Source organism: Kogia breviceps, chromosome 14 (genome assembly GCF_026419965.1).
Source record: "Kogia breviceps isolate mKogBre1 chromosome 14, mKogBre1 haplotype 1, whole genome shotgun sequence".
NCBI classification, from domain to species: Eukaryota; Metazoa; Chordata; class Mammalia; order Artiodactyla; family Physeteridae; genus Kogia; species Kogia breviceps.
In genome coordinates, this window is record NC_081323.1 from 69,279,109 (window position 1) to 69,305,337 (window position 26,229).

The 26,229-nt window shown below is 43.7% G+C and overlaps 2 protein-coding genes across 11 annotated transcripts in view; one reads left to right on the forward strand and one right to left on the reverse strand.

Moving 5' to 3' along the window:
* DNAH3 (dynein axonemal heavy chain 3) overlaps window positions 1–4,917 on the reverse strand; it is a 198,960-nt gene extending 194,043 nt beyond the window's left edge. The window contains exon 1 of the mRNA XM_059036889.2: window positions 4,707–4,917. The gene's annotated coding sequence lies outside the window, so the exon portion shown is untranslated. The remainder of the gene's footprint in view (window positions 1–4,706) is intronic.
* Window positions 3,922–26,229, forward strand: part of LDAF1 (lipid droplet assembly factor 1) — a 71,056-nt gene continuing 48,748 nt past the window's right edge. For 2 of the 10 annotated variants that reach the window (XR_010836450.1, XR_010836449.1), the window contains exons 1-4: window positions 4,985–5,116; window positions 6,650–6,847; window positions 13,592–13,760; window positions 16,015–16,153. Coding sequence is in view for 7 of the 10 variants with exons in the window: in XM_059037066.2 (XP_058893049.1) it covers window positions 6,752–6,847; window positions 13,592–13,760; window positions 16,015–16,153; window positions 17,441–17,477 (441 nt within the window). In the remaining 3 variants the exon portion in view is untranslated. Of the gene's footprint in view, window positions 4,199–4,672; window positions 5,117–6,649; window positions 6,848–13,591; window positions 13,761–14,983; window positions 16,154–17,440; window positions 19,363–26,229 lie in introns of those variants that run through there. The other 8 variants (XM_067012715.1, XM_067012714.1, XM_059037066.2 and 5 more) reach the window with 7 other exon arrangements.

Below are 26,229 nucleotides of genomic sequence, written 5' to 3' on the forward strand. Positions count from 1 at the left end.
AGCAAATTGCTTAATCTCTCCAAGTGTCCTTTACAATGTAAAATGCCAACAGTGTGACAACCTACCTCATAGGTGGACTTGAGAGTTAATGAGATAACACCTGTAAAGCAACCTGCACATAGTAGAAGGATGACCAACTTGTCCCAGTTTCCTGGGACTTTCTGGGTTTTAATACTGCAAGTCCTGCTCCCTGAGAACTCCCTCAGTCCTGGACAAACTGAGACAGCTTGGTCACTCAGCACAGCAGGCACTCTATAAGTGTGGCTAACATCATTCTCATGATAAACACAGGAACACATGCACACATACACTCACACACACAAGATACAGTTAGCTGCTGCCCAGATATTCAAAGCACATGTTAAGCAGTCACTTTCAAAATTCTCTCAAAATCAGGTTAGACTTATTGAGCTCTTTTTGGGAGACAGGCTTCTATATATACACATATATGTATGTTTTGTCATTCAATTTTTCCCCAAACTCCATGATGCTGCCATTTTATGACTGATGAAACCAAAACTGAGAAAGAAACATAATTTTCCTAAATTGCCAGGACTTGTAAGTAGTGCTGATACTATTTGAACCCTGTCCTTATGACTCCAGAGTCCAGTGTTCTTTCCATAAAGTACCTGCTCATAAAAAAAACATTTCTGAGATCTTACAATGAGCATTACATAGTACCAAGTACTTCCATTTCTCCGTTTTCTTACTTTTCCCTCAAAGTTTGGCTTTCCATACCTTCAAAATAACCTTGAGGCTCCTCATTCCTTACATTTGCACTCTCTACCATAAGACATATATATATATATATATATATATATATATATATATATATATATATATATATATATATATACAGTTTCAAATAGTGTTTGGAATAAGTGAGCCAGTGACAGGGTTTGAGACTTTAGACGGAAATGGGGTTATTACCAGGCCTCCTATAATAGGATATGAAACCCCATGTCCCACAAAAAAACCAGCAACTGTAACCCAACAAAGTAAAGAACTTTAGAAGGGGCCTGGTAGGGTGCCCATGAGCCCCGTGACCTTGTGGGTGAGTAGGAGACACACCTTGCTTTAAAATTTTGTGTGCCTTAAGTCTACCCGTATCCAAAAACATACAAGCAATAATTATAGCTTTCATTTATCGACGTATATTAGCTGTTGGCACTGTGGTAAGCACTTAATGAGCATCATCTTTCCAAATCGTCTCAACAATAGAGAAAATGAATACAACTATCCCAAGTTTTACGACTGAGGAAACTGAGAAACAGGGAGGTTAAGTAATTTGCCCTTAGTCACTCAGCTAGGTCAGTGGCAAAGTCAGAACTTTACCTGATTATGGAATCTGCTCCATGGCTTTAACCAAAAGCCTACATGTAGTCTGAAGAAAGACAGAAAATAAATAAAATATCTGCCAAAGAGAATGAAAATTCCATCATCTCCCCTCTGCCCCAGGCCACCTCACTGGCACCAGAATTGCTTGCTGACTTAATCTTCTGTTCAGAAATTTCCAAGTGAGGATGCAGGCCTCAAATCCCTTAATCAACTTCAAGTACATAGGGTTGCCAGATAAAACACAGGATGCCCAGACATACTTATACGAAAAAAAGTTATTTGTTGCTCACCTGAAATTCAAATTGAACTCGTTGTCCTGTATTTTTATTTGCTAAATCTGGCAATATGGGGAGAAGAGGTCAGCTAGGCTCTAGGTTATCCCCATCTCTGTGGTGTTAACAGCTTAGAGACTCAATCTGTTGCTGGAAATTTTCACACATTTCTAATTCAGAGCCTAGTGTTTCTGGCAGATCTTTTCTGAGGCTTGAAACAGTTGCTTATCCAGGGACTTATTTTATTGACCCATCCAATGGTCAGCAAGAGCCAAGTCCTTGTGCTAATGAGAGATGCTAAGATTCTCGGGCTTCCCTGGTGGCGCAGTGGTTGGGAGTCCGCCTGCCGATGCAGGGGACGCGGGTTCGTGCCCTGGTCCGGGAGGATCCCGCGTGCCGCGGAGCGGCTGGGCCCGTGAGCCATGGCCGCTGAGCCTGCGTGTCCGGAGCCTGTGCTCCGCAACGGGAGAGGCCACAGCAGTGAGAGGCCCGCATACCGCAAAAAAAAAAAAAAAAAAAAAAAAAAAAAAAAAAAAAAAAAAAAAAAAAAAAGATTCCCACCGTTGGGTAATATATAGTGTGGTAGAGAAGCCAGCCAACACACAAGGAAAAGCAAAATCTGGCTGGCCCTACAAAAATGCAAGTGGAAGGAACTAGAAGATTCACAGAGGTTCCCCTAGATGGCACCCTTGAACAAAATTTCCAGTGAAGGCCTCAATTCAGCTTCCCAAAGCAACACCCACCAGGGAAGGAGGGTTGCAGTTTTGTCCTAAAGAAAAAAACCCTCCAAACCCAAACAATAACCAGCGCTTTCCTGGATGGGGCACCCATCACACTGCAGCTGAACAAAAGGCATGAAACCGGACAGGACTGCCTGAAACGTAAAATTTAGGGACACTTTTCCATCCACGTCCTCCTATCTTCACCATTAGCTTCCCCCTTCTTGGCTCTTGTGGAGTTACAGCAGGATCCCTTAGCTTATTATTATTATCCCCAAGCTTATTTCTCTATCCACCAGCCTGATTATTTCTAGAAATATTAGTTGATAGAAGTAATACATCATTGGTGGGTGGGCAAAATCAGTGAAAGAAGTCAAAATAAAATTGTATCGCATATTTGAAAGCTGCTAAGAGGGCAAATCTTAAAAGTTCTCGTCACAAGAAAAAAAATTCTGTCACTGTGTATGGTGACAGATGTTAACTAGGCTTGCTGTGGTGATTATTTTACAATATACACAAACATCAAATCACTACGTTGTACAGCTGAAGCTAATATAATGTTTTATGTTAACTATACCGCAATATAAAAATAAACAAAAAAGAAAAATAAACCAGGTGACCATGATAAGACACAGAAAAAAACAAAGTGCAATACGTTAAATATTTTTGAGCTCCTCCTATGTCCCCGATAGGTGCTAAGTTCTTTACAGCCATTATTGCACCAGTCCTCACTACAACCCTGTGATTGCTTTTCTCTTTCCTGAAGTTATTTTTCAGGTGCCTACGGACACAAAGTCACAGAGGAGAGACAGATCAACAAAGGTCCCTGGATGGAAAGGGCATGAGAAGTGTGCAGTAGCAGGCCAATTCTCAAGTCTATCCCTCTCCATTTTACAGATAAAGCTGAAGCTCAGCGAGGTTAACTCATCCACACAGTAAGACTCTGACCTGGGATCAGAGTCCAGGGCTGTTGGACCTCAGTTCATGGTCTTTACGAGTATGTTCTATGGCAGTTGTTCTCAACCTAGACAACTGTGCCCCCCAGGGGACATCTGCCAATGTTTGGGGGTCTGCAGGGAAGGAAAGTACTACTGGCATCTAGCGGTTGGAGGCCAGGGATGCTGCGAAACATCCTACAATACACAGGACAGCCCACTCAACACAGAATTTTCCTGGCCAAAAAGTCAATAGCGCTGCCCCTTGAGAAACCCTGCTCTATGGGCTGGGTTTCAGGCCAAGGAACATGTGTTCTGGCTCTGACTTGAAACTGAAGGATTTGGGATTAGACCTTTTCATTTATAAAATGGAGATACTAATCGAACCGATCTTTAGGGATCTCCCTGGCTCATGATATTTGCGTTTGAGAAGTAATGGTTAAAACCTTCCAGTCAGGGTCGTACCTCATCACTTGTCTGTCCTGAGCTCCAGAGATGCTTCCAGAAGAGCTGGTTCAGGGTATTTAGGCAGGGGAAGCCCTGAGACCCTGGGAAAACCCGTTCTCAGCTGCCAGTCCACCTGTCTCAGAGATGGCCTGGGCGCCCTCACCCCAAGCCAAGAGTGTAGGAAGGGCAACTCTCTCTGAGCCTCAGTTTCCTCACGTGCTCCTCACTCGTGGCTTGTCCGGGAGGCTCCAAAAAGCTGAGGGAGATAGCGTCCATTTCAAGAGCTGCAGGCGGGGAGAGCCCAGCGAAGTGGAGGGAAGTGGAGGGGAGGGGCGAGGAGGGACGGCGCGGGGCCGCGCGGCGGCGGAAGACTGCTGGCGGGGGTGGAGTGAGGCCGCAGGCTCCGGCTCCAGAGCCGCCGCTAGGGCGTGTCTCCTCCAGCTGCCGGCACACTCAGCTCGGCCTGCAGCGCGGCCGCCGGAACCAGGTGAGACCCGGCTGGCTAGACCCACACTCGCCGGGCGGGACAAATTTTGGAGGAGGGCGGCGGGGAGTCGGTTGAGAGGATAGTCGGTGTCCCACGCTCGAAGCCTTCAGCACGACGTTTGGTAATAAGGGGAGTCTCATCCCTCCGAGTCCCTGCGAGACCCCCATACACACACACACACACACACACACACACCCCGACACCTACTACTACATGTGGTAAAAGGGTTGCCATCCCCATCCCACCCCGGACCCTTCCCGTTCTTGGGAAACCTGGTTGGGAAGTCTCCGAACTCCCTCTTTGGGATTAATGAAAATGGGTGCCCTCCTCCCTCCCAGGTTCCTCTTCTCTACGGAGGGCCCCTCCCCCCTCACTGCGGAGAGGGGAATTCCAAGCACCACAGGTGGGATTCTCCTCCCCAAATTAACGACGGTGTACTCGACTCCCCGCCCCCGAGCTCCCATTTCTCAGCCTCGGTGCCCCCTCGGGCGCAGAGCCCGCTCTGTACCTGCATCACCCCCCTTTTCCCCTCTCCTTGGATCCCAAGAAACTGGCCGCCTGTCCCCTGTCGCGTCTAGGAAGGCTGAGAGACTGGAACCAGATGAGGAGCGGGTGGTCTGGATAGGCCCGAGGCGCCCGGCGGTTCCCGGCCTCAAGCCGAGATGCGACCCCTCCCCTGCCTGGCTGGAATGCTCAGGGTTTCCGTTTGTCCCGGGAGGGGCGGTGGTGGAAGAGCCGGGGGCTTTTGGAGGGGGTGGGGCGTGGAAGGGGAAGGGCGGGTTGGCTCGTGTTCTCCTGGGTCAGCCCGAAGGCGCGGAGAAGGCAGAAGGCGGGGAACAGTGCGCTGCGTCGGGTTAAGGGGTTGCCGTCTTCCCTCCTCCCGAGACCTCTCAGTTCCTGTGGAGGCCCCTCCGAGGAGTGAGTAACTAGGGGGTCTGGGGTTGGTGGCCCGGTGGTTGCATTCCACGGATGTGGCCGCTGGCATTTTACCCACGCTAGCCCCTATTGGACTCCCCAAACCCGGTTGGTCCGGGTGGCGCTTGGGTTTCCAAGGCCCTGGGAGACCAGTAAGGGGAGCTGGGCTTGTTTCTGACCCTTGCGGATTGGAGATTAGGGGAATTGAGTGCTGGGAACATCGCAAATTCAAATCTGTGCCAGCTGTAGCTTCAGATACAGTATGGGAATGGGAGTTTAGTCCTGCCCTGTTCAGGGGATTCCTGTTTCACAAAAGGGATTGTAGCAGAGAATCTCTAGCTGGGGAGATTAAAATGTGCTTTAATTTGGTGCTAGACCCTATAGATATTAGGAGATACCTCTTCCCATCTCACATAATTAGCATGGGGGACGTTCAGTATGGTAAATAAATGTGAGCATCTCTCAGTTAATTTTGTCCACTGTGACAGAATCTTTTAGGCGTTTGTGCTATAGGTCAGGAGATCAGTTGTAAGGGAGAAATGGAAAAGATATCTGTGTCCAGCCCCACAGTGTTGTTCTGGGAAATATAAAATAACAATATATTAGTTTATATGAAGATTTTAAAGGGTTTAAAAGATATCTAACTTAACAAAAAGCTTTTATTAAAAATAAATAATTATGTGAGATTGGGACAGTCCTGGAAATTCCAGGCTGTTGAGTCACAGGGTATAATTGTGGCAAAGTCTGTCCCTCAGGTGCCTCTCTTGTTATGGAGCTGAGACTTACAAGTAAATAGAGAATAATTTAGGGCACAATGTAATTGGGAGCCAACCTGTTTAGTGTATTGGCCACTGTCACTTGTTTGAAAAAGGTTTTCTGGCCAAAAAAAAAAAAAAAAAAAAAGGCAATAGGACTTGAAATAGTGTATTCAGCTTTCTTACTTTCTTCCACATTCTTTTCACAATTTTGTCAGGCTAAAAAAATAAACATAAGCTCTCAGAGACAATACCATTAACATTTTATTATATGTCCATCTAGATCTTTTATTTTACTGTGGATATAGACATAAAATACATAAATACATATATGTATTTTATATTATGGATATATGCATAAAATATGTAACAATTTATAGTATTCTATAACTTTCACATCATAGATATATTTTCATTTCACTAAATAAATATCAACATCATTTTAATGGCTATACAATACTCCATTCTATGAATTTATCATTATTTAACCTATTTCCTATTAGTAGACAGCTTCTTTCCAGTGTTTTACTATTTATTATGTATTAGAAACGGGTACATTGCACATCCTTTTGGCATGTTTTGGTATAACTGATTATTTCCTTCAAGTCCCTGGAAAGTAAATTGTTGGATCAAGGTGTGTGCAATTTGAAATTTTGATAGATATTGCCAAGTTACTCTCCATCTGCATGCCCACCATCAGTATGTGAAGATAGTAGAATTTCTTGTTGGGTCAGTTGGGTGAAGACCACTAATGGTTTAAGATACTTTTCATTTCCTCCAGTGACAGCAAGAGACAAGGTGACATGAGAGATACGACCGTGCCCTGCACTAAAGAGCTTACTGGTAGAATTAATCCCTAAAGAGACCTGAAGTGGGTTTCAGGATGGTGAAAGAAGAGCCCCCGAGTACTTCAAAGGACTTGCAGGAGCTGCAGAGGAGGGTGTCTTTGCTGATAGCGTCTGTCCAGAGTAACTCAAAGGTCAGTTTCCAATCAGAGCATATAATGGGAGATCCCAAAATAATACTAGCTTAAACACCATAGAAAGTTGTTTCTCTCTCAAGTAGAAGAAATTTGGAGGTAGGTCAGGAATCTTTCTAACTCACCACCTTGTCGTGTCTGAGTTGTGACTTTCAAACTCGCTGTCCAAGATGACTGCTAGAGTATCAGCCATTGTATCCATATTCTAGGCAATAAGATGTGGGAAGAGAAAGACTTGCATACCACCTCCAATTTAAGGAGACTTCCTGGAAGTCATACACACACAAAGCTTCCAGTTGCATCTCATAGACCAAAATGTAGTCTTACGATCATCCCTTGTAGCAAATGCAATTCTTTAGCTGGAAATAGAGGCAACTCTTAGTCTGTGCCACAGATACCATCCTTTTTTTTTGTTTTGCTGTTAATTTTGACCTGTTACACTGAAAATGAGAGGCTAACGTCTACTTTGAGCCCAGTGTTCCACTAGAAATCCAGTGTTCAATAGAAATATGCCATAAGCCACATACGTAATTTAAAATTATCTAGTAGCCACATTTAAAAAGTAAAAAGCAGGTGAAATCAATTTTAATAGTGTATTTTATTGAACCTATCTAAAATATATTTCAACATGTCATCATTATAAAAAATATTAATGAAAGAAGTTATTGAGATGTTTTACATTCTTTTTTGTACTAAGTCTTCGAAATCCAGTCTGTATTTTACACTTAACAGCACATTTCCATTTGAACTAGCCATTTTACAAGGGCTCAATAGCTATTCAATGGCAATGGGACTTGAGATAGTATATTCTGCTTTCTTGAACTTTTATCTTTATTGCTTTCTTCTATGTGCCTTTCAGCATTTTTTCAGGGAAAAAATAACAGCTCTCAGAATATTATTAACGTTTTGTTGTATGTTCTTCTAGACTTTTTTTTCTATGCAATATACCCATAAAATACATATGTATATGTAAGAAACTGAACTGGCTGGTGATCTGTTTTTTGTATTGGACACCACTAGTATCTATTTGAGGAGCCAGACCTTTGCAGAGCAATATACTCTATAGAGATCTTTTCTGAACTCATCCCCAAATGCCTCTGGCACTCTTTGTGGATTTAGCAAGATATTTTTAGGTTGGACAAGCAGCTTTCTAGCCAGCAGGCTGAGACTCTTGTTACTACAAGTTAGCTCCGTGAGAAAGGTCCTCATACTCATCTACATGTTCAGTTGATTCTCGTTATATAATTTGTGTTAGTTCTGTTCTGTTGAGTCACCTCAAACACTGAATTAGCACATACTGAACAATTGTTCAAACGGGAAGTACAGGATTAGGTTCTGGCAAACTTCTGGTGGCAACATTTTCATCAACCAATCAAACCATAACCTTTTTTTTGTGTTTTTTTGTTTAAACGCACCTTTATCCTGTAGATATTATTGATTCATTAACATTGAACTCCAGGCCAACAGCCTATACTATACAGGCAGCTATAACTCTTGCCTGAACAAAGTTTATCTAATACACATATGGTATTTTCTCTACAAGGCATGTCACAGCCTTCTTATACTTAGGAACACTAGACATTACTGCTACACATTTTAAATGGCAAAATCACCAACAGAAAACATAAAGATGCAGAAGAAGATGGCACTAAATAAACCATGAAAAGGACAGTTGTATAAAGAGCTGAAACAAGAAGACAGAGCATTGCCTAGTTTGGCCTCAGCTGGGAACATGTGCGTCAGGTGGCTCACGTTTTTCACTGCCGTGTGCACATCCATGAAAGCAACTCAAAGTGTTGATTCTGGGGTTACACATCAATTTTAGTGGGTAGGCAAATTCACAAATATGGAATCTGCAAATAATAGGGATTGACTGTACATTAATTAACCTTGGTTGAGCACTTATTATATGCAAAGCACTGTGCTATGCACTTGGCATATCTTAACTTAGTCAATATTCGTGTCTACCGTCTAAGGTAGGCATTTCAAAGCATGTGAACTCTGACTTCCTGACATTTCTTCATTTTTTTCACCTTGGATCCTCAGCCATGGTCATTGGAATAGATTTGGATTAGATAACTTGCAGGGCAGTTGACTCCCAGAATGATGGGACAGATCATCAGTTGGCTAAGCCCTGGCTAAGTTCTTCAGATAGTCCTGAGGTAGTTTCTTTTAAATTTTTAAATTATATTAATTGAATTAATTATATTGTGTTTACTGAATAGAGTAATATTGGCAGTAGAGGAAAGGAAATCACCTGTAAACCCATCACTAACAAATCCAGTGGTGGTATTATCATTACTGTTGTTGTTGTTGTTGTTATTATTAGGCCCCTTTAGTATGTAATTTTTAGATCTAGTGGTTTTAATTGTGGCAGATGTAGTTCTGTATTTTTATTTTTGCTTGATACTGTATATTGGTGTTTTTTCATATTAAAGCATAGGTCTTCTGAACAGTTGCTTTTCTTGGTGGTAGAACCTTCCCTCAGATTGACACACCATAATTTACGTAGTCATCCCCTTGCTTCTGTGATATTTAGATGATTTCTTTCCCCCAAATAATTTATAACCTTTTCTCAGAGTTAATAAACCCTTTGAGTTCCAGATAAGAATAGATGGCTTCCAGATGGAGTGTTTGTGGAACAACTCCGTCATCTCTTCTAGGAAACCTCTGGAAAGTCAAGTCTTAATTGTCTTACTTTTAGACTGACAGAGTCAGAAACCTGTCCCAAATAGCTTAAACAAACAAACAAACAAACACTGAGACCTGCCAGGGCTTTTGGGAAATGTAAGGCTATCGTAGAAGCCAAGGCAGGAAGTAAGCAGGGCAGAGCCTCAGGAGGGGTTAGAACCAGGGTCTGGCAGGTCACTGGGGTCAGAGATAACTCTCAGTGCCCTCTCTTGAGACATATTGTTCCTCATCATAACTCTTCCTTGTGTATCAGCTTCATTCTCCTCTCTTTGCAGCCTGGCTTCCTTTGCTCTTCCATTCACATGGGCAGACATGATCGCCCAGGATGGTACCTTCAACTCCCCATGTCTCCTCCAGCTCCCAGCTGAATTCCTCTATGGGACCTGGTCTCAGGAGAGCTTGATTCCTAGGAGCAAGAATCTGCTTGACCAAGTCACCTGTGGCCAGGGAGGTGGCAGTTGGGCTGGGGCTTTCCATTTCACTGGTATAAACATGGCTTCCCCTGCTGTGAGAGGGGGCAGTTTTCACAGAGGAGGGAAGAGAGATGGAGCATAGGCTGGGCAGATGCCCTCCCAATGGTATCTCCTTGTGTGGATTACCTAGGACAAAATACTTTTGCTCTCATGCTGGCCCTTTCCTTCCACAAAGGATGCTTTTGAATTAGCTCCTTGGCACCTATATTCTAATCCTGAATCACAGGACCAAAATCTGGGAGAAACTGTCACACAGCACCTTGGACTTGTCATTACCAGTGGTTTTAAATAATGCTGACCCCTCTGGTAGCAAAGACAGTGGATACTGATTATCTTTTGCATTCTAACACCAGGGAATTAGCCTCTCTTCTGAATAGTTCCATGTCCTTAAACACTGGCCATGGCCATTTTGTCCCTATTTTGGAACCTCCCATAATCATGTGTGCATTTTAAAATAAATCACCTGTGTTTGACCTTGGGCAAGTTGCTTGGGCTCATTGACTCTCCGTCTCATCTTCTCTAACATAAGCAATGCCAGGCTCATAGCTTTGTTGTGAGGATGATCTCAGATGTCGTTTGAGAAGGCCTTAGCACAGAGTTTGGCACATAATGGTGCCAGTCTGTCCCAGCCTGGCATTCCTGGGTTATTTAGCACCGCACCATGCCTGTAAAATCTAGGTTGGATAACCTGTGTCTGCTTCCAGGAGGGCGATGGAAAATGTTGCTGAATAATAAGCTCTCCCACTTTCCATCCTTCCATTGTGTCACCCTCTGTTGCCTGGGAGAATGAAAAGTTAATTGCTATAGTCTAATTCCCGGATTTAAATAATGTTAAATTTTGCCTTGTTATCTACCTCGTAGCATTGTAGAGAGAAAGAAATAAAGAGGTTTATTGAAAGCTCTTAAAATAGTGCTTGGCACTTGAGTGTTTAATGAATGTTCTCTATTATTATTAGGCATAACTGAATCATATCTTCCTCTTCTGAGACAGACTGGTCCGAGCAGGGCCATCCTCCCTAGGGGAAGACAATTGCTGGGCTTAATTGTCTGCATCTTAAGTTGGTCTCTCTGCATATCTGAATAACTTTCTATTTTTTCGTTGTAGGGCCCAGATTTAGAAGAGGCTAAGAAAAAATTAGATTTCTTAAGGACTACAACTCATCCCTTCCTGCTTTTCTCCTCTTGGATCCCCATGCCAATCTGTCTCCTGGTCCTGTTGAATTTTCTTTTGTCATTCCACTTTCATACTGCATCTCCTCCTCCTCATCCTTCCCTGCCATCAGCCTAGTTTTGGCCATCATTACCTCTTGCTGGCTTCCCTGCAAAACTTCCTCGTTGCCTCTTGCACAGGACCACCAGGTTCATCTTTTTAAAATTATTCCTTTGATTGCATCGCAGTCCTGCTCAAATGCCAACAGTTTGCTTCTTGGTTTTTTTTCTAGGTAAAATTTGAGTGAGCGCTTTTCAACAGAAATATTATGTGAACCACATATATAGTTTTAAGTTTTCTAGTAGCCATATTAAAAAACATAAAAAGAAACATGTAGAATTAATTTTAATAATATATTTTATATAACCTAATATATCCAAAACAATGTAATTTCAACATGTAATCAATATTTAAAAAATCATTGATGAGATATTTTACATTCTTTTTTTAATACACTCAGTGCACATCTCAATTCACATGCTGATTTTCCATTGGAAATACTTGGTCTCTATTCAGATTTCATAAAATTGATAATTGAAAAACTTATTTGAAACATACCTACCTTATATGAAATGCAATTAAAATTTTTTCAATGACTGAATCAAACATCAGTTTTTAAATTTAAATTAGATTAAAAATCCAATTCATCAGTCACGCTAGCCACATTTCAAGTGCTCAGTGGCCACATGTGGCTTCTGTGCTGGACAGTCTGGGTATAAAGTCATAAGCCTGGCATTCTGGGGTTCCAGCCTCATCTGCTCCCCCACCACTGGGGTTACTGGGTCTCTTGATTTTAAGGATCAGAGAGAGCAGTTCAGTCTGTCAAATGACCCCTGGAGGTTTACTAAGGATACATGTGGACTAGAGCTGGAAAGCAGTCAAGACCTGAGACAGCTCGAAGGACCATCCAGCCCCACTCCCATGGCCCCTCTGCCTCTCTCTCACCTTCAGCCGCCCTAACGGGAAGATCTCACTGGGTTCTGATCCTAGAGTATCCAAGCTGGGTATTTCCAGCTCAGAGGTGATTCCTGGCACAGTCACCTCTGGCAAGAGAAGCTGAACAGCCAAGTCTTAAAAAGCTTTTGTCTGAAAGGAGTAGCTGGAGGCAGTGTAGCCAGTAGGCGTTATGCCATTTTGGGAATGGGAATTGAAGTTTGTCAATGCTGAAGCCCTAGGACTGAGAACGGTGGCTTTGTGGAACGGCCTTTTCTAGTTAAGCAGAGTGAGTCCTGTGCTTTGTCACCATCAACTTGAGCTCCAAAATCCTCCTGCCTTCCAGCTTGCCCACAGTTTCCTCCGTTTGAATCACTTGGGTGAACAACTCTTTCTAGGAGAACGTGTGTTTTGGTTAGTGGCACCCACCATCACTGAAGCTTAAATTACGTCTTCAGTTCACCTGCTGGCCTACATGGCCCTAAGGAATGAGACACAGGAAGGACCAGTTTTGATGGGGTAAAGTTCTGGAATGATGGAAGCTTTCAAGGGAACGGGAACTAGCATGCCAGCACTGAGGAGAGAGACGGCGTGGACCCTAAGAAGAGGGGGAAGCCCATCCTTGTGAGGACGCCTAGGGCCAGCTCTGTATTAAAGCAGGCCCCCCCCCCCCCCCCACTGAGCCAGCTCCAGAACTCTTTTGCCTGATGGAGGAAGATAATCTACTTATTAACACAGCATAAGCTTGCAGTAGTCATCAGGCTGTGGCCTGACTGTGGTATCCAGGTTGATGACATAAAAACATTTTCTCCTAATGAAGTGGCAGCCATTGCAAACATCTGACATCTGAAGTGAAAAGATTTAGCTTTGAATGCCCAGATTTTGCCACTTGGAAGCCGTGTGACTCTAGGTGAGCCATTTCGTCCCACTGTTTCTCAAACTTTAATGTTTGTACAAATCACCTGGTGATCTCATTAAAAAACAGAATCTGATTTGGCAGGTCTGGGTCAGGGCCCAAGATACTGCATTTCTAACAAGCTCCCAGGTGATGCCAAGTAGCTAGGACTTAACCTCTCTGTGCCTCAGTGGCCTCAGCTGTGAAGTAAGCAGCCAATTATATGTATATTACGTCAGAGCACAGATATGCTGAGGATGCCTTCTGAGAGTGTGTGTGTGAAGCAGTAGAGCCATGCCTGGGTCTTTCCTTCTTTCACAAGACTTGGGGTTGGGTGGGGCCCTCAAACTTGCCCCCTGTCCACAACTGCCTTAAGTTGTTGCTGGGGCAACTCGTGTCTTGGAAGGATTATTATTGTTGACTTCTTACCTATGGGCCTTCCAACTTTGTAACCTTGGCTTATACTTCCTATAGCTCGGGTGAATTCATCAACCTGGGGTTCAGATATGGCATTCAGTCCTGCTCGTCTCCTTTGCCCACAGGTGGTTGCCTTTATGAAGTCTCCAGTGGGCCAGTACCTGGACAGGCATCCTTTTCTGGCCCTCACCTTGCTGGTGTTTGCTGCTGTGTCAGCCGTTCCTGTTGGCTGCTTCCTGGTCCTCGTGCTGCTTACCTCCCTGGCTGCTTTTGTGGGAGTCATATTACTGGAAGGTATCCTACTCAGTTACTCTCCCCCTTGGAAAATGACTCACTTGGGATGACAGTATTTATTGGGTGTCTGCCACTCTTGTCAAAGGTTCCTGTTCTTGTCAAAATCACATCGACCAAGGCAGATTGTCAGAGTAGTTAAAACATGGGCTCTGGAGTCTATTAGAATCCCACCTCCCACAGTATGATTTTGGACACATTATTTATCCTCTCTGACCCTGAAATTCCTCATATGTAAAATAGGGATATAATAATACTATCTCAGAGGGTTGTGAGGATTGAAACTTACAGTTCCATAAAGTACTTAGCACAATCCTTGGCACAGAGTAGCTTCTCCATGAATGCTAACTATTGTCATTAAACAGAAAAGCCATTCACTCCACAGATAGTTATTGAACACCTGTTGCATGTCAGGTGCCTTGCTGTGTACTGGGGTTCCCCCTTCTCCACCTTTCCTCCTGAGGTCCCACTGCCAATTGTCAGCTTCTCCCTGAGTTGCTAAGTTAAAATTACTAAGAAAGTAAATTTGATTGGCTCAGTTTGCCTTTTCAAGTCAGATCACAATCCACAAAGAGATGGTTGCCATCTGCTCAGGTGATCACCTCTGGCTCGATCTATGGCTTCCCAGAGCTAAGAGCACCCAGGGTTGCTTCCCTACCAAAGGGATTGTGGACAAGGCAGTTTACACTTGAAGAAGGCAGGCACGGTAGGTGGATGAGCCGAATACAGTATGGCAGAGTGGTTGTTCAGTAAATATTGATGAATAGATGGGCGAAAGATGAATCAATATTAAAACAAAGGTAAATTTAGAAAGAAATAAGAGAGCCACTACCTTTTTGTGGTATCATACAAAGCTTTACAGGAGAGAGCACTTTAAAGATGTGTAACAATTTTGTCCCAGAGTAGACAAGGAAGGGCTTTCTAGATAGGAGGAACAGCATGTGCAAAGCTGTTACACTTTAGAGCGGCGGTTCTGCAACTTGAGTCTGCATAAATCTTACTTGCTTTTTGAACATGTGGACTTTCATGTATCATCCAGAGATTGTTATTTAGTAGGTCTGGAGTGGGGTCCAGAAATGCAAATTTTCAACCAGATTCCCTATTTCATCTGATTCTGATACAGGTGGTTGTTAACCATCCTTTGAAAAATACTGATCTAAGATTTTGTAAATCTTTATGAAAAGGCAGCACGTCTGTTTACATTCTCTACTTTCCTTCCTTTCCAGAGTCCATCCCTGAAACTGTCACTGTGGAGGACTGGGTGGGCTATTTGACAACTCGTGAGGCAAGGGAAAGGATGTCTGCCATGCAACATTTGCCATGTTATTAGTTCTGCATTGGAAAGAGGAATTTTGTTATGAGGAAGGCAAGAGAAAGTGTGCTGGGCAGACAAAAACTGCCACAGTGAGTCACATATATGATAGTCATTTAATTGTCATGTCAACACTTAGAGGTAGTTATTATATTCTTTTTACAGATGAGTTAAACTAAAGCTCCAAGCGGCCCAAAGTCTCACCATAAATGACTTAACTAGGATCAAACTCACGTGTGTCAACTATGAAAATCCATCCTCTTTCCATGGAACCTTTTATTATTTTTCTCCCATAGACCCCATGTTATAGAAATGTATTTTCTCTGCACTTATTAGATGGTAATTCATTAATATTCCCATTAACAACTTACTTAATGGTGGGTAAAATGACCATTCAGACCTATGGTTACTGTGTGATAGTTGCCAGGCTGGGTTGTAAAGGATGTAATCAAAAGTTATGTTTAGACTTTATTTAGCTGGCATAGCCTTTATTTCCATAGGTTGTAGGTAAGTGTAAATTATAGTATTTGTTAGGCAATTTGAAACACTGGTCGTGATTTACCACCCCCATTACTGTCTTGGCTAACTCATTCTAGAGGATTCCATCGGGAGCCCATCCCTGACCTTGAGAATGAGGGAGTTTCAAATTCAAACACCCATGGGCAAGACAGGTAACAAAAGTGAGCAAAGCGGTCCAAGAATAATACAGTTGGGAACAGTGGGGCCTGGAGGAAACTGGAAGGCCAGCAGTTGTTGCCTTGCAGTGATGCTCACTTGGGTATTGAGATTGCCTCCTTTTTAAGCGATACCAGAAGCCTGGATTTTTGTGGAAAACCTCCTCACTTAAAACATCTGAATTAACTGTTGTTTTAAACACAGTAGTGCAGGGTCTGGTGTTTTCAGTCTGTTTTAGATGAATGATTATTTTGACATGCTTTCCTCTAGGACTGGTCATCTGTGTGGGCAGCCTCTCACTGCTTTGTGTCCTCTGTGGCTTGGGCTTCGTGTCACTCATCATGTCAGGGACAATCATAGTGTCCTACATGGTAGTCTCCAGCCTCGTCAACTACTGGTTTTCTCCCAGGTAAATACATGTCAGCGCAATAATTTAATCTTTACTATTTGGGGAGATTTTCACAAGTAACACCCTAACCCTGGTCACATCATACTCAGTCTCCCAAGATAGGAGGTGCCTAGCCTCTTCACATCTCTACTTAAAAAGAGGTAAGGTTTCCTTCTCAGTTTTTTTTTTTTTTTATTATCAGGTAGGAATACTTTGGTGGCAAGTAATGAAAAACCTAAGTAGATACTAGCTTAAACAAATAGGGATTTATTTTTATTGCATAACAAAAAGCTGGAGATAGCCCAGTCCTGGCACAGCCTCTCGAGTGTCATCAAGGTACCAGGCACCTTCTGCCTTTCTGTGTTGCCATCCTTACCCCACTGGCTTGTCACCTCATGGCCACAAGAAAGCTGCTGCTGGCTACACCAGCTTCATTCAAGGCAGGATGAAGAGAGGAAAAAAAATGAGTCCTCCCTCACCAATTGAGTCTGACCTTTTTTGTCAAGTAAATGAAATCTTTCCCAGAACCTACCCCCTTTCTTATCCCAACCAACCTCATTGGCTGGAATTTTGGCAGATAGCCACAGTAAGCTGGAAGGGAGGCTGGGAAATGGAGTATAAACCCACAAGGAGAAGGGCCTTGGGAATGTGTGTTGGTCAGCCGAGATCTGGTGTGTGCCATAGCTCCCCTGCTTGGGGTATAAGTGTTCTTAGCAAGGCTACTTGAAATTCAAAGAGAATCCATAGAGCCAGTTAAGTTAATATCAATTGTGCTACCTCCTCTCTCACTTACCTCTGAAACCTACCATCACTGGGATGAAAAAAAGACAGACCTATTTCTCTCCCTGCTCCATCTCCCTTCTGTTAAAGATGTAAAGAAATGGTCAATTAATTAGAATTAATTAGAGTTTGAATCCCAGCTATGCCATTTTTTACCTGTGTGATCTTGAACAAGCTGTTCAACATCTCGGTTCTCAGTTTTCTTTCATTGGTAAAATAGGGCTACTCCTTGCTCTGCCTCTCTCACTGGATTGTCATGAGGACACAAACAATATTTTGGAGAAAATGCAGTATCCAAATTAGAATGGGAAAAAGGATCATAACCCTTGCCCCTAACTCAGGCATTTTAACCTCTTGGGCCCCCAGTTTCCTCATCTGTAAAGTCAGTGTAGCCCAAACTCTGGTGTGGTTGCAAGAAGCAACCAAAACTAAACCAACATAGAACGTCATTCATTCCGCCATGTATACTCTCAACATTGCTCTTTAAAGAGGCCTCAGAGCTGATCATTTCCTCTTGTTGCCAAACAGACTGTGGACACAACACAACTCCAGTGGTGACTGTTAGCTGGCCATGACGTCTACACACTTAGAGGGGCTCTACCAAGAATGACCAGCTGAATGGAACCAAAGCTTTTTTTCAAGCACTTCTGGAAAGCTGTTGGATCATCCTTGCCCCTTGGGATTATGTCTCAGAAGGGACTGGGTAGTCATGCTCTTCCTGGAGGTGTCCTCTAGCTTTTTCACTTATTTGTAGCGTCCTGCAATGGACAGTTTTGGGGATCTTGTTGCTCTTGGTCAGTTCCATCAGCTGACCGGCCCTCACATGGAGAATCAGCAGAGAATCTCGATGGCGTGGCGGCTCCTCGCGCCTCTCACCTCCTCCTCCCCAGAGATGCACACCTGACCTTGGCAGGGTTCTGAGCCTCTACAGGCCAGTGACTTGACCCCAAAGGCTCAGATCTTATATCCGAGGCCCCGATTTGGGGCAGCCACAGGTTGTTTTTCCTTTTTCTTTCTTCCTTTTTTTCTTAAATGAGAGCTGCTTATTTCTTCACTCATTTGAAAAAAGAGGTGGGGAGAAGAATCCAAAACAGAACAAGCTCTTCTGCCTTATTAGCCTTTTATCAGAAAGACAAACAACATTTGGGAATAATAGCCTCTCAGACAAAGTTAGAAAATAGAGGCCAAACTTAACCTTACGGCCAAGAGCATTTTTTTCTAAGTCTAAAGGTATGGTTTCCACTGTTGAGTATTGTTAAGTGATGTTACTCTTTAAAATATTTGCACTTGATACTTTTTTATTGTTTTAAGGACTTGTCTCGTTAAGCCATTGCTTCAAAAAGTCCCATGAAAATGATAAAGGACTACAAAAATTTTAAAAATCCTATGGGATATCTACTTCAGTGGTTTATTTCCTGTGGTATTTTATTAAAAATATTTAGATGAGCTTTTTATCTTCACTCTATTTCAAAATACCCCCTTTCTAGACATCAGACCCATTTTTTCCTTCTGTGTCAATTTCATGGCAGATCCTGGGTAATAAGACTTTTTAGTTGCTAGTGATAGACACTCAACTCAAAATGGATTTAAAAAGTGGGGGCAGAGGGGGAAGGATTCGTTTCACTGAACTAAAAGGCCAAGAGGTTAGGTCTTTTTTATTTATTTTTTTTTTTTTCTTTTTTGGCACGCGGGCTCAGCAGTTGTGGCTCATGAACTTAGTTGCACCGCGGCATGTGGAATCTTCCCGGACCAGGGCTCGAACCCGTGTCCCCTGCACTGGCAGGCGGGTTCTTAACCACTGAGCCACCAGGGAAGTCCAAGAGGTTAGGTCTTTAGGTGCTGCCGGATCCAGGGGCTCAAGTGGTGTCATTAGGCATCTCTCTCCCTTCATCTCTCAGCACTGCTTTTCTCAGTGTGAGCTGAGTTTTAGGCAGGCCCTCCCCATGTGGAGGTCCCAGCAGCTCTAATTTTACATCAACCTTATAGTTAGCACTCCCTATTGGACAAGGACGCTATTCTTTTCCAGTGGTACATTTAGATTTTTGGCTCCAATTAGACAGACTTGGGTCATGTGAGCAACTCCAAACCAAACACCGTGGCAAGTGGGGACGGAATATGCTGACAGGTCAGGGCTGGGACATGTGTGCTTTCTGGAACCAGGGGAGGAGGTGGGTCAGCCCCACTGGTTCTGCATAGGTGGGAGTGCTAGAGTATGTAGAGATGGGAGGACAATCCGATCCCAAAGGAGTATTGCAAGGAAAGGACATGTATGCCAGGCAGACAGAAGCAAATACTTGCTCTTTGATTCAGGAGGGCATAAAGGCCTTAATTTGGTACTCAAACTTTTCTGTATCCCATGACAGCCACACCTGTCACTAAAGTGGCCTTCAACTCTATTAGAGAACAAGAACTGCCTTTTCCTGCCAATACATGGGGGTATTAACAGTTACTATTTACTGAATGTTTCTTTCTGACCTGCAAGTGTCTGCTATTAGCTGTCTAAGCTAAATATCCTGCTGGGTTCTGAGGCTTCAGAAAAGAAGAATGAAGAGGGCCCTGGCCTCCTGAAGTTTACTTTCTAATGCAGGAGTCAGCTAACAAGTGTATTAGTTATCTATTGTTGTGTAACCGTTTACGAAGAGCACTTTTGTCATCCTACATTTTTGGTGTGTTAGGAGTACAGGCCTGGCTCAGCTGAGTCCTTTGCAAGACTACAACAGTAGCGCTGCCACGTTGCTTCTCCTTTGAGGCTCGCCTGCAGAAGGATCCACATCCGAGCTCACATGGTCATTGGCAACATCCATTCCTTTGTAGGCTTTGGGGCTGAGGCCCCCAGTCCCTGTCATATGGCAGCTCACAGCCTGACAGCTTGCTTCTTCAAAACCACCAAGGGAGACCGTCTCTTAGCAAGATGGACATCACATTCTTATAACACATAATCATGTATGCATAATCACATACATCCCGTCACTCTCACCACATTCTGTGGGTTAGAAGCAGTCAGGTCCCACTCACACGAAGAGGAGGGATCACACAAGGGAATGCATACCACAGTTGGGGATCATGGGCTCCACCTTAGATTCTACTCGCGACAACAAGTAAACAAAATATTAGATTATTATGATAAGTGCATTGAAGAAAGTTGAAGGGGCAGGCCATGTCAGCCACAGCAATCTTTTCTTTAAACCACATAATGAGAAGTTGCCACTGTGCTAAGAGCTGGGGGTTCAGGTATTCCCAGCAGAGGGCGCAGCAAAACAAAGGCCCCAAGACTGGAAGGAGCTGAATGTGTTTAAGGAAAAGAAATATCAGTGTGACTGGGCTTGGTGAGTAAAGGGTAAATGGAGGAGAGATAGGAGCCCATTAGGCAGGACCTCGAAGGGAAAGAAATTTACAGCAAAAAGCAAAGGGCAGATGATGAAGAATTTTACACTTTGCATTAAGAGGGACATAATTAGACTTAGATTTTTAAAGGTCACTTTTGGCCAATGGATTGGGAGTCAAAAGTCCAGTTAGGAGGTCTGTGGAGGTCCAGAGCAGAGGACGGTGTGACTTACACTAGAGTGGAAGTAATGGAGACCTTCCTTATTTGGAGAGCTAGCAGCAGTTGGTGATGGATTGTATGTGGGTAGTGAAGGAAAGGGAGACACAAGGATGGCACATAAATTTTAAATTTGAGCCAGTGGGTAGTCAGTGACAGTATTTTCTGATATGGGGGCTGTGTGAATAGTCAAAATTTGCTTTGCTCATATTGAGTCAGATACGCCTTTTTGACACCAAGAGGATGTGACAAATGAACAGTGGCTTGGAGAGTAGGTATGGGCTGGGGATACAAGATTTAGGAGTATTTTCAGTACTGAGGGCTGTACACAGCCTTCTTACGGAATGCTGTCCTGAGAGAAGCCAAGAGATCTTTTTAAAACATATTTCTGATCACATAAACAGCCTTGCTTCAAATTCTTCAGAGTTCAAGTTGCCTTCCCACTGCACTTAAAAGTGCTAACTAACTCCTTCCCATCACAAGCTGCACCTGCCAGCTTCTCATTTTTCATATTCCCTTAGCCTCTGGATTTTAGAGGTGGATGAAACGAAGGTTCAGAGCGGAAATGATTCACCAGTTCTGCCAAGAAACGTGGCATCTAAATCAGAGCTTTGCAATTCAGGCTGTCTGTCACACTGCCTGGAGCCTGAGGCCTTTGCCAATCAAACAAAGTAAAAAAGAACCCAGCACAGTGCCTGCCACAGAAATAGGCCCATAAACAATAGTTGTCACAGTGCACGGAGCACCATCATTTGAAACAGTGGAACAGTTGTAAGGTTAATCACGGGGAAGATAGTCAATAATATTGAATTAGCTTTGTATGGTGACATGGTAACTAGACTTACTGTGATGACCATTTCATAATGTACAAAGACATTGACTCACTGATGCACACCTGAAACTAACATTGTGTGTCAATTATACTTAAAAAAAAGGTATTGTTGGCCTTTTAGGCACAGTTCAATACGTTCCTTATTTGGAAAGGTAATTAAAAGCAGGAAACTGACTTTACACAGTCAGAATGTTAATTTATCAGTATAACTATAGGTGTTTGTTTTTGCCATGAGTCAGGTGCTATCTTAAGCCCTCTACACTTCAATACACGTTTTCAGTCAGTTCTCACTACCACTCATTTTAGAGATGAGGAAGCTGAAAGATTGAGATGTTAAATTGCTTAAGGGCACATAGAAGCAGAAGTGGGACTCAAGCCCAGTTCGCCTGACTGAAGAGCCCACCCTTATAAGCAGTGTGCTATTAAATGTTAATGCCTCCACCTACCTTTAAGGCCTGGGATGTGGACCCATGCCCTAATAGACATTGTCTGCAACAGTTCCTATAACCTTTGCTGCTGTGTCGAATAACTTCGGGGATCCCTGTTTTCATAAAATAGGACGTGAACCGTTGGTTCCCCCTAGAGTTGTGCATATAGAAGTACTGTTTCAACCACTGCCTCTGCATGGATTCTACTATCTGCTCCACATAGAATAGGAGATTCAGCCCGGATGTTGTGACACCCCAGCAAGGTATGATCAGGTGTGAGTTGTCGCAAGGTTGAGGATGACTAACTACTTCACATATTCTGCTGTGCTTCCTCAAGCAGGAGATAACAGTTGGAACTAGAGAGAGGGAGTAGAATTTGAGAATAAGCTGCTTTTTCTTACCTATTCCACAGTATCCCCCCAAAACACGTGTGTGTGCACACACATATACCTGAGTAATTAAGCATGTGTGCAAACACACACACACACACACACACACCCTGAGTGGTTGGTAAGAGTTCTGATAATTACAAATTATTGAAGTGCTTTCTTTGCCTTCTTGGGGGAAAGACAGGAGGTAGGGATTACATCCAAATCTGGCATGCCTCCTGGATATGTCTTTATGGTGAATATTATCCATCATGTGTATGGAAGTTACAAATCAATGATGTTGGAACATCCCACTCCCCACCTCCTGTTTCCAAACATTTCCACCTTCCACGATCCAGCTCAAGGCTCATCCCTCAGTGAAGTCATGTCTCACTTATGTACACTGTCTCTACACTTACAGCCCTCATGGACCAGGCATGGTAAGCACATGACAACCTCTCTGGGCATTGGTGTCCTCAGTCAGTAACGAGAATGCTGCCCAACCTGTCATTGGGAACTGAGGCAAGTGATCTCTAAATTATAAAAGTGCTACAAAATACTAGACGATTAAACCTTTGCTTGACTAGATTGTGTCTTGTTTGCCACTATTCCCTTATATTTGTCCTTCCTCCCGCCTGCCCTACCTGCCTCCTCTCTTCTAGTGCTCTGGGAATGGAAACAGTGTCTGTATCTTTCCCTTTGGGTAGCCCAGAAACTTAACTATAGAAACCCCTGCACAATATTTTGCATGGACTAGAAAGACTTGAGGAAACTGAACCTAGAGGAGTTATCCATCAGGGGTGACGTTTCCCACTGCCACCCTGAGACATTTGGCAGTCTGGAGGCATTTTTGATTGTCATGACTGTGTGTGTTTGGGGGAAATGCTGCTGGCATCTAGTGGGTCAAGGTCATGGTTGCTGCTCAACATTCTTCAATGCACAGGACAGCCCTTTACAACAAAGATCTAAGGGGCCCAAACACCAGTGCCAAGGTTGAGAATCCCTGATCTAGACAAATAGAATTTAGAGCATTAGACCCCACAACAGCAGAGCTGGGCTTGAGACAGGCTGGGACTTGGGGTCCTTTGCAGCAGTGCTGCAGTTCTGCAGTGTTTGCACTTGGACACACCTCTCCTCAAGCAACAAAATACAAAGAAACTGTATGGGACTAAAAATAACTGCATGATAATTTGGGGCAAATTCTGGACAAAAGATACAAAGAGACCAAAAAAACCCAACTGCCAATTTGGAAGAGCCCAGAGCAAAAACTGGGTGTGGGGAGCAAAAGCAGGGTACCGAGCATGCCCCCTGCACTCAACACCACCTAAGAGGTGGGTAAACCACCTAAGCCACGCCTCTGACTTGACCCCTGGACACACCCCTACCCTCACCCCATGTAAGGAATAAGCTGGACCCCCTCAGGGAGCAAACAATCAAGGGAAACTGTTGTTTGTTCTCTCTTCTGCTGCAGCAGGGTCCCCAGGAAAGCCTTGCCTGAGTTTCTTGTCTTGCCTCTAGTCAATTTCTGTCGCTTGGGGAAGGCCAAGAACCCTGGTCGGTATCAGGCTGAGGCGGGGCTGAAGTTGGCCAGGTCTGCACCAGAGCAGCTGGTTACACCAGAGCAGCTGGTTACACCAGCGGCTTCAGGGACACATACACCTTCACATTTGTGAAATGTTTCAGGGTTTCAAAGAGCTTTCACATATGTTGTCATCTCTGACCTTTCATAAGAGTCCTGAGAGGTCCTCCTCTTCTCATTTCCATGCCTTACTAGTCAACTGGCAGCAGAAGAAACTGGGCGAACAAGCAAGTCATTTTCTGAAGGTCTCAGAGACAGCTAGTGATTAAGCCAGGGACCCACCATCACCTGGCCCACTCAAGTGCTCTTCCTCTGCTCCCTGCTTTTTGTTAAAGCAGAAGTGGCCAAGGGTGAGACATCAGGAAGCTAGACTACTCGGTAATTGGGAATCACAGAGCCATCTGAGCTAGAGAGGGCATGGGCCCCTCTGCTGGGGCAGTAGACATTGATCGGCTTCCCAAAACTGCAGAGGAGACTCAAGCCCCATACATATGCTCTAGTAGTCCTTATGGCCCTATTTAGGAGCTTCAAGCCCCATTTGAAAACCTTAAAGAACCAGCAGAGGGAAATGGAACAGAAGTGTTTCCTAAAGAAAATGTTTCCTAAAGCCAGTAGAGGGCACTCACATCAGGTGATCTGCAGGTGGCTCAACTGAGAGCTGGAAGAAGCTTTAGACTGTGCTTCTTAAACGTTAATGTGCATGTGTACAAGGGGTTAAAGGGCAGATTCTGAGGCTGTAGGTCTGGAGCAGGACCTGAGCTTCTACATGGCTCACCAGCTCCTGGTGAAGCTGTTACTGAACTAGTTTTGTTTGCCCGACCAGCGCTGAGACGCTAAGGTTTACAGCAGAGAAACGGTTTATTCACAAGGCAGCCAAGCGAGGAGACAGGAGAATAGGTCTCAGGTTCTGCCTCCTCAAAAGCAAGAGGCTTGGGATATTTGTGGGTGGAGAGTATAGGGTGGTCGAAGGTCCAGGGGAAGGTGATTGGAGGCAGGAAAAAGGCGAGGTAATCGATCTGCACAAGCATATCTGAGTTACATGCTTCTTCATGGGACACATGCTTAGAAAATGGTGGCAGTAGCATGATCTGAGGGTAGAGTTTTTGGCCCTCTGATGTCAAAAAGTCACCCATCAGACACTTGTGCAGGCCCACTTGTGCAGCTGAATGGTTGGTGGTCTCAACCGGTTTGAACTGGGTAAGACTAGCTCCATGTTCCTTAAAAACAACTTAAGCAAACATTACTCTCAGAGGTGTTTTCTATAAGGGGCTGTTAAAGGAGTCTTGATATATATTGTCCAAGCTACATGAAGTTTGGAGGGTATGCAATTTGCAAAACAAATTAAGCTTGGTCAGTGAAGGCAGTTTACAGGATATTATTTATTAAGCACATTATAGTCTAAGGGAATCTAACTGATGACTGCCCTCGGTTTCAAAGCCTTCCACTGATCACACCCTGAATAGCAAGGTAATAGATGCTCTCTCCAGTCCTCTCCTTCTACAGCTGGTACACCTGAGGCCCAGAGAAGAAGTGGACACTGTAAGTCTGCAGTGCCGGGGATAGAATCTATGTTTCCTGCATCCAATTCTTGCTTTATGACATCTTCCCTGCTCCTGTGACCCTGGAACAGAATTAAGGCAGGAGGATTCATCTCTAAGTAAGGGTGAGAAGTAAGTGACTATACTGTTTGCTATGAATCAAGCTTCTTTGCATTGCATTTTTGGTCAAATCACTTCCCTCACAGAAGTATCAGTGGGAGTTCAAAGATGAACAGAATCAGACTCTGGACCTCTTGAACCTTGAGGGAGCCAAAGCAAAATAAATTTGTTAACAAAAGGTTTTCTTATTTTTTTGGTTTATACAAATTTGGCTGTTAACCCAAAGAAACGCTTACATATAACTAGGTGTGTTCTTATAGATGCAAATTAGTCATAAACTTTATTCTAAAAATAAGGGTTCTTTCAGCCTGAATGATTTGGAAAGCTTTTACTTACAGGAAACAAAGTGCCTCCCTTAAAAAATAAGAACTCTTAGCATCTCACTAAACATGAAATCCAGATACAGGTTGTTCTAGGGTTGATTTAGGAAACACAGTGAAGTAATCAGGGATCTAGGCTTTCTGTGTTATTACTTCACCATTCTCAGAGAGCATCTTTAGATTTGTTTCCTCATGGTCACAGGAAAGCTGGCACAGCTCAAGGAATCACAATTCACACAACCACAGCCAAAGACAGGGAGAAAAGGGGCTAGCCTTATATACCTTTTTTTTTTTAATGAGGAAGAAGACAGAAACCCCCTCCCAGTTTCTCTCTTAAATCTTATTGAACAGAACAGTATCATGTACCTACCACTACACAAATATCTGCAAAGGGAACTGAGGCTTTATCTTGATTATTTAGCCCAATCATGATACTAGGGGCATGCTATGTCATTCCTGAACAAAGTCAAGAGTCAACTGAAAAAAAATGCACAAGCCAGAAGTTGAGAATTATGTTTTATTCAAGGACATTACTGAGGACTTTAGCTCAGAAACAGCCTTTCAGATAGCTCTGAGGAACTGTTGCAAAGA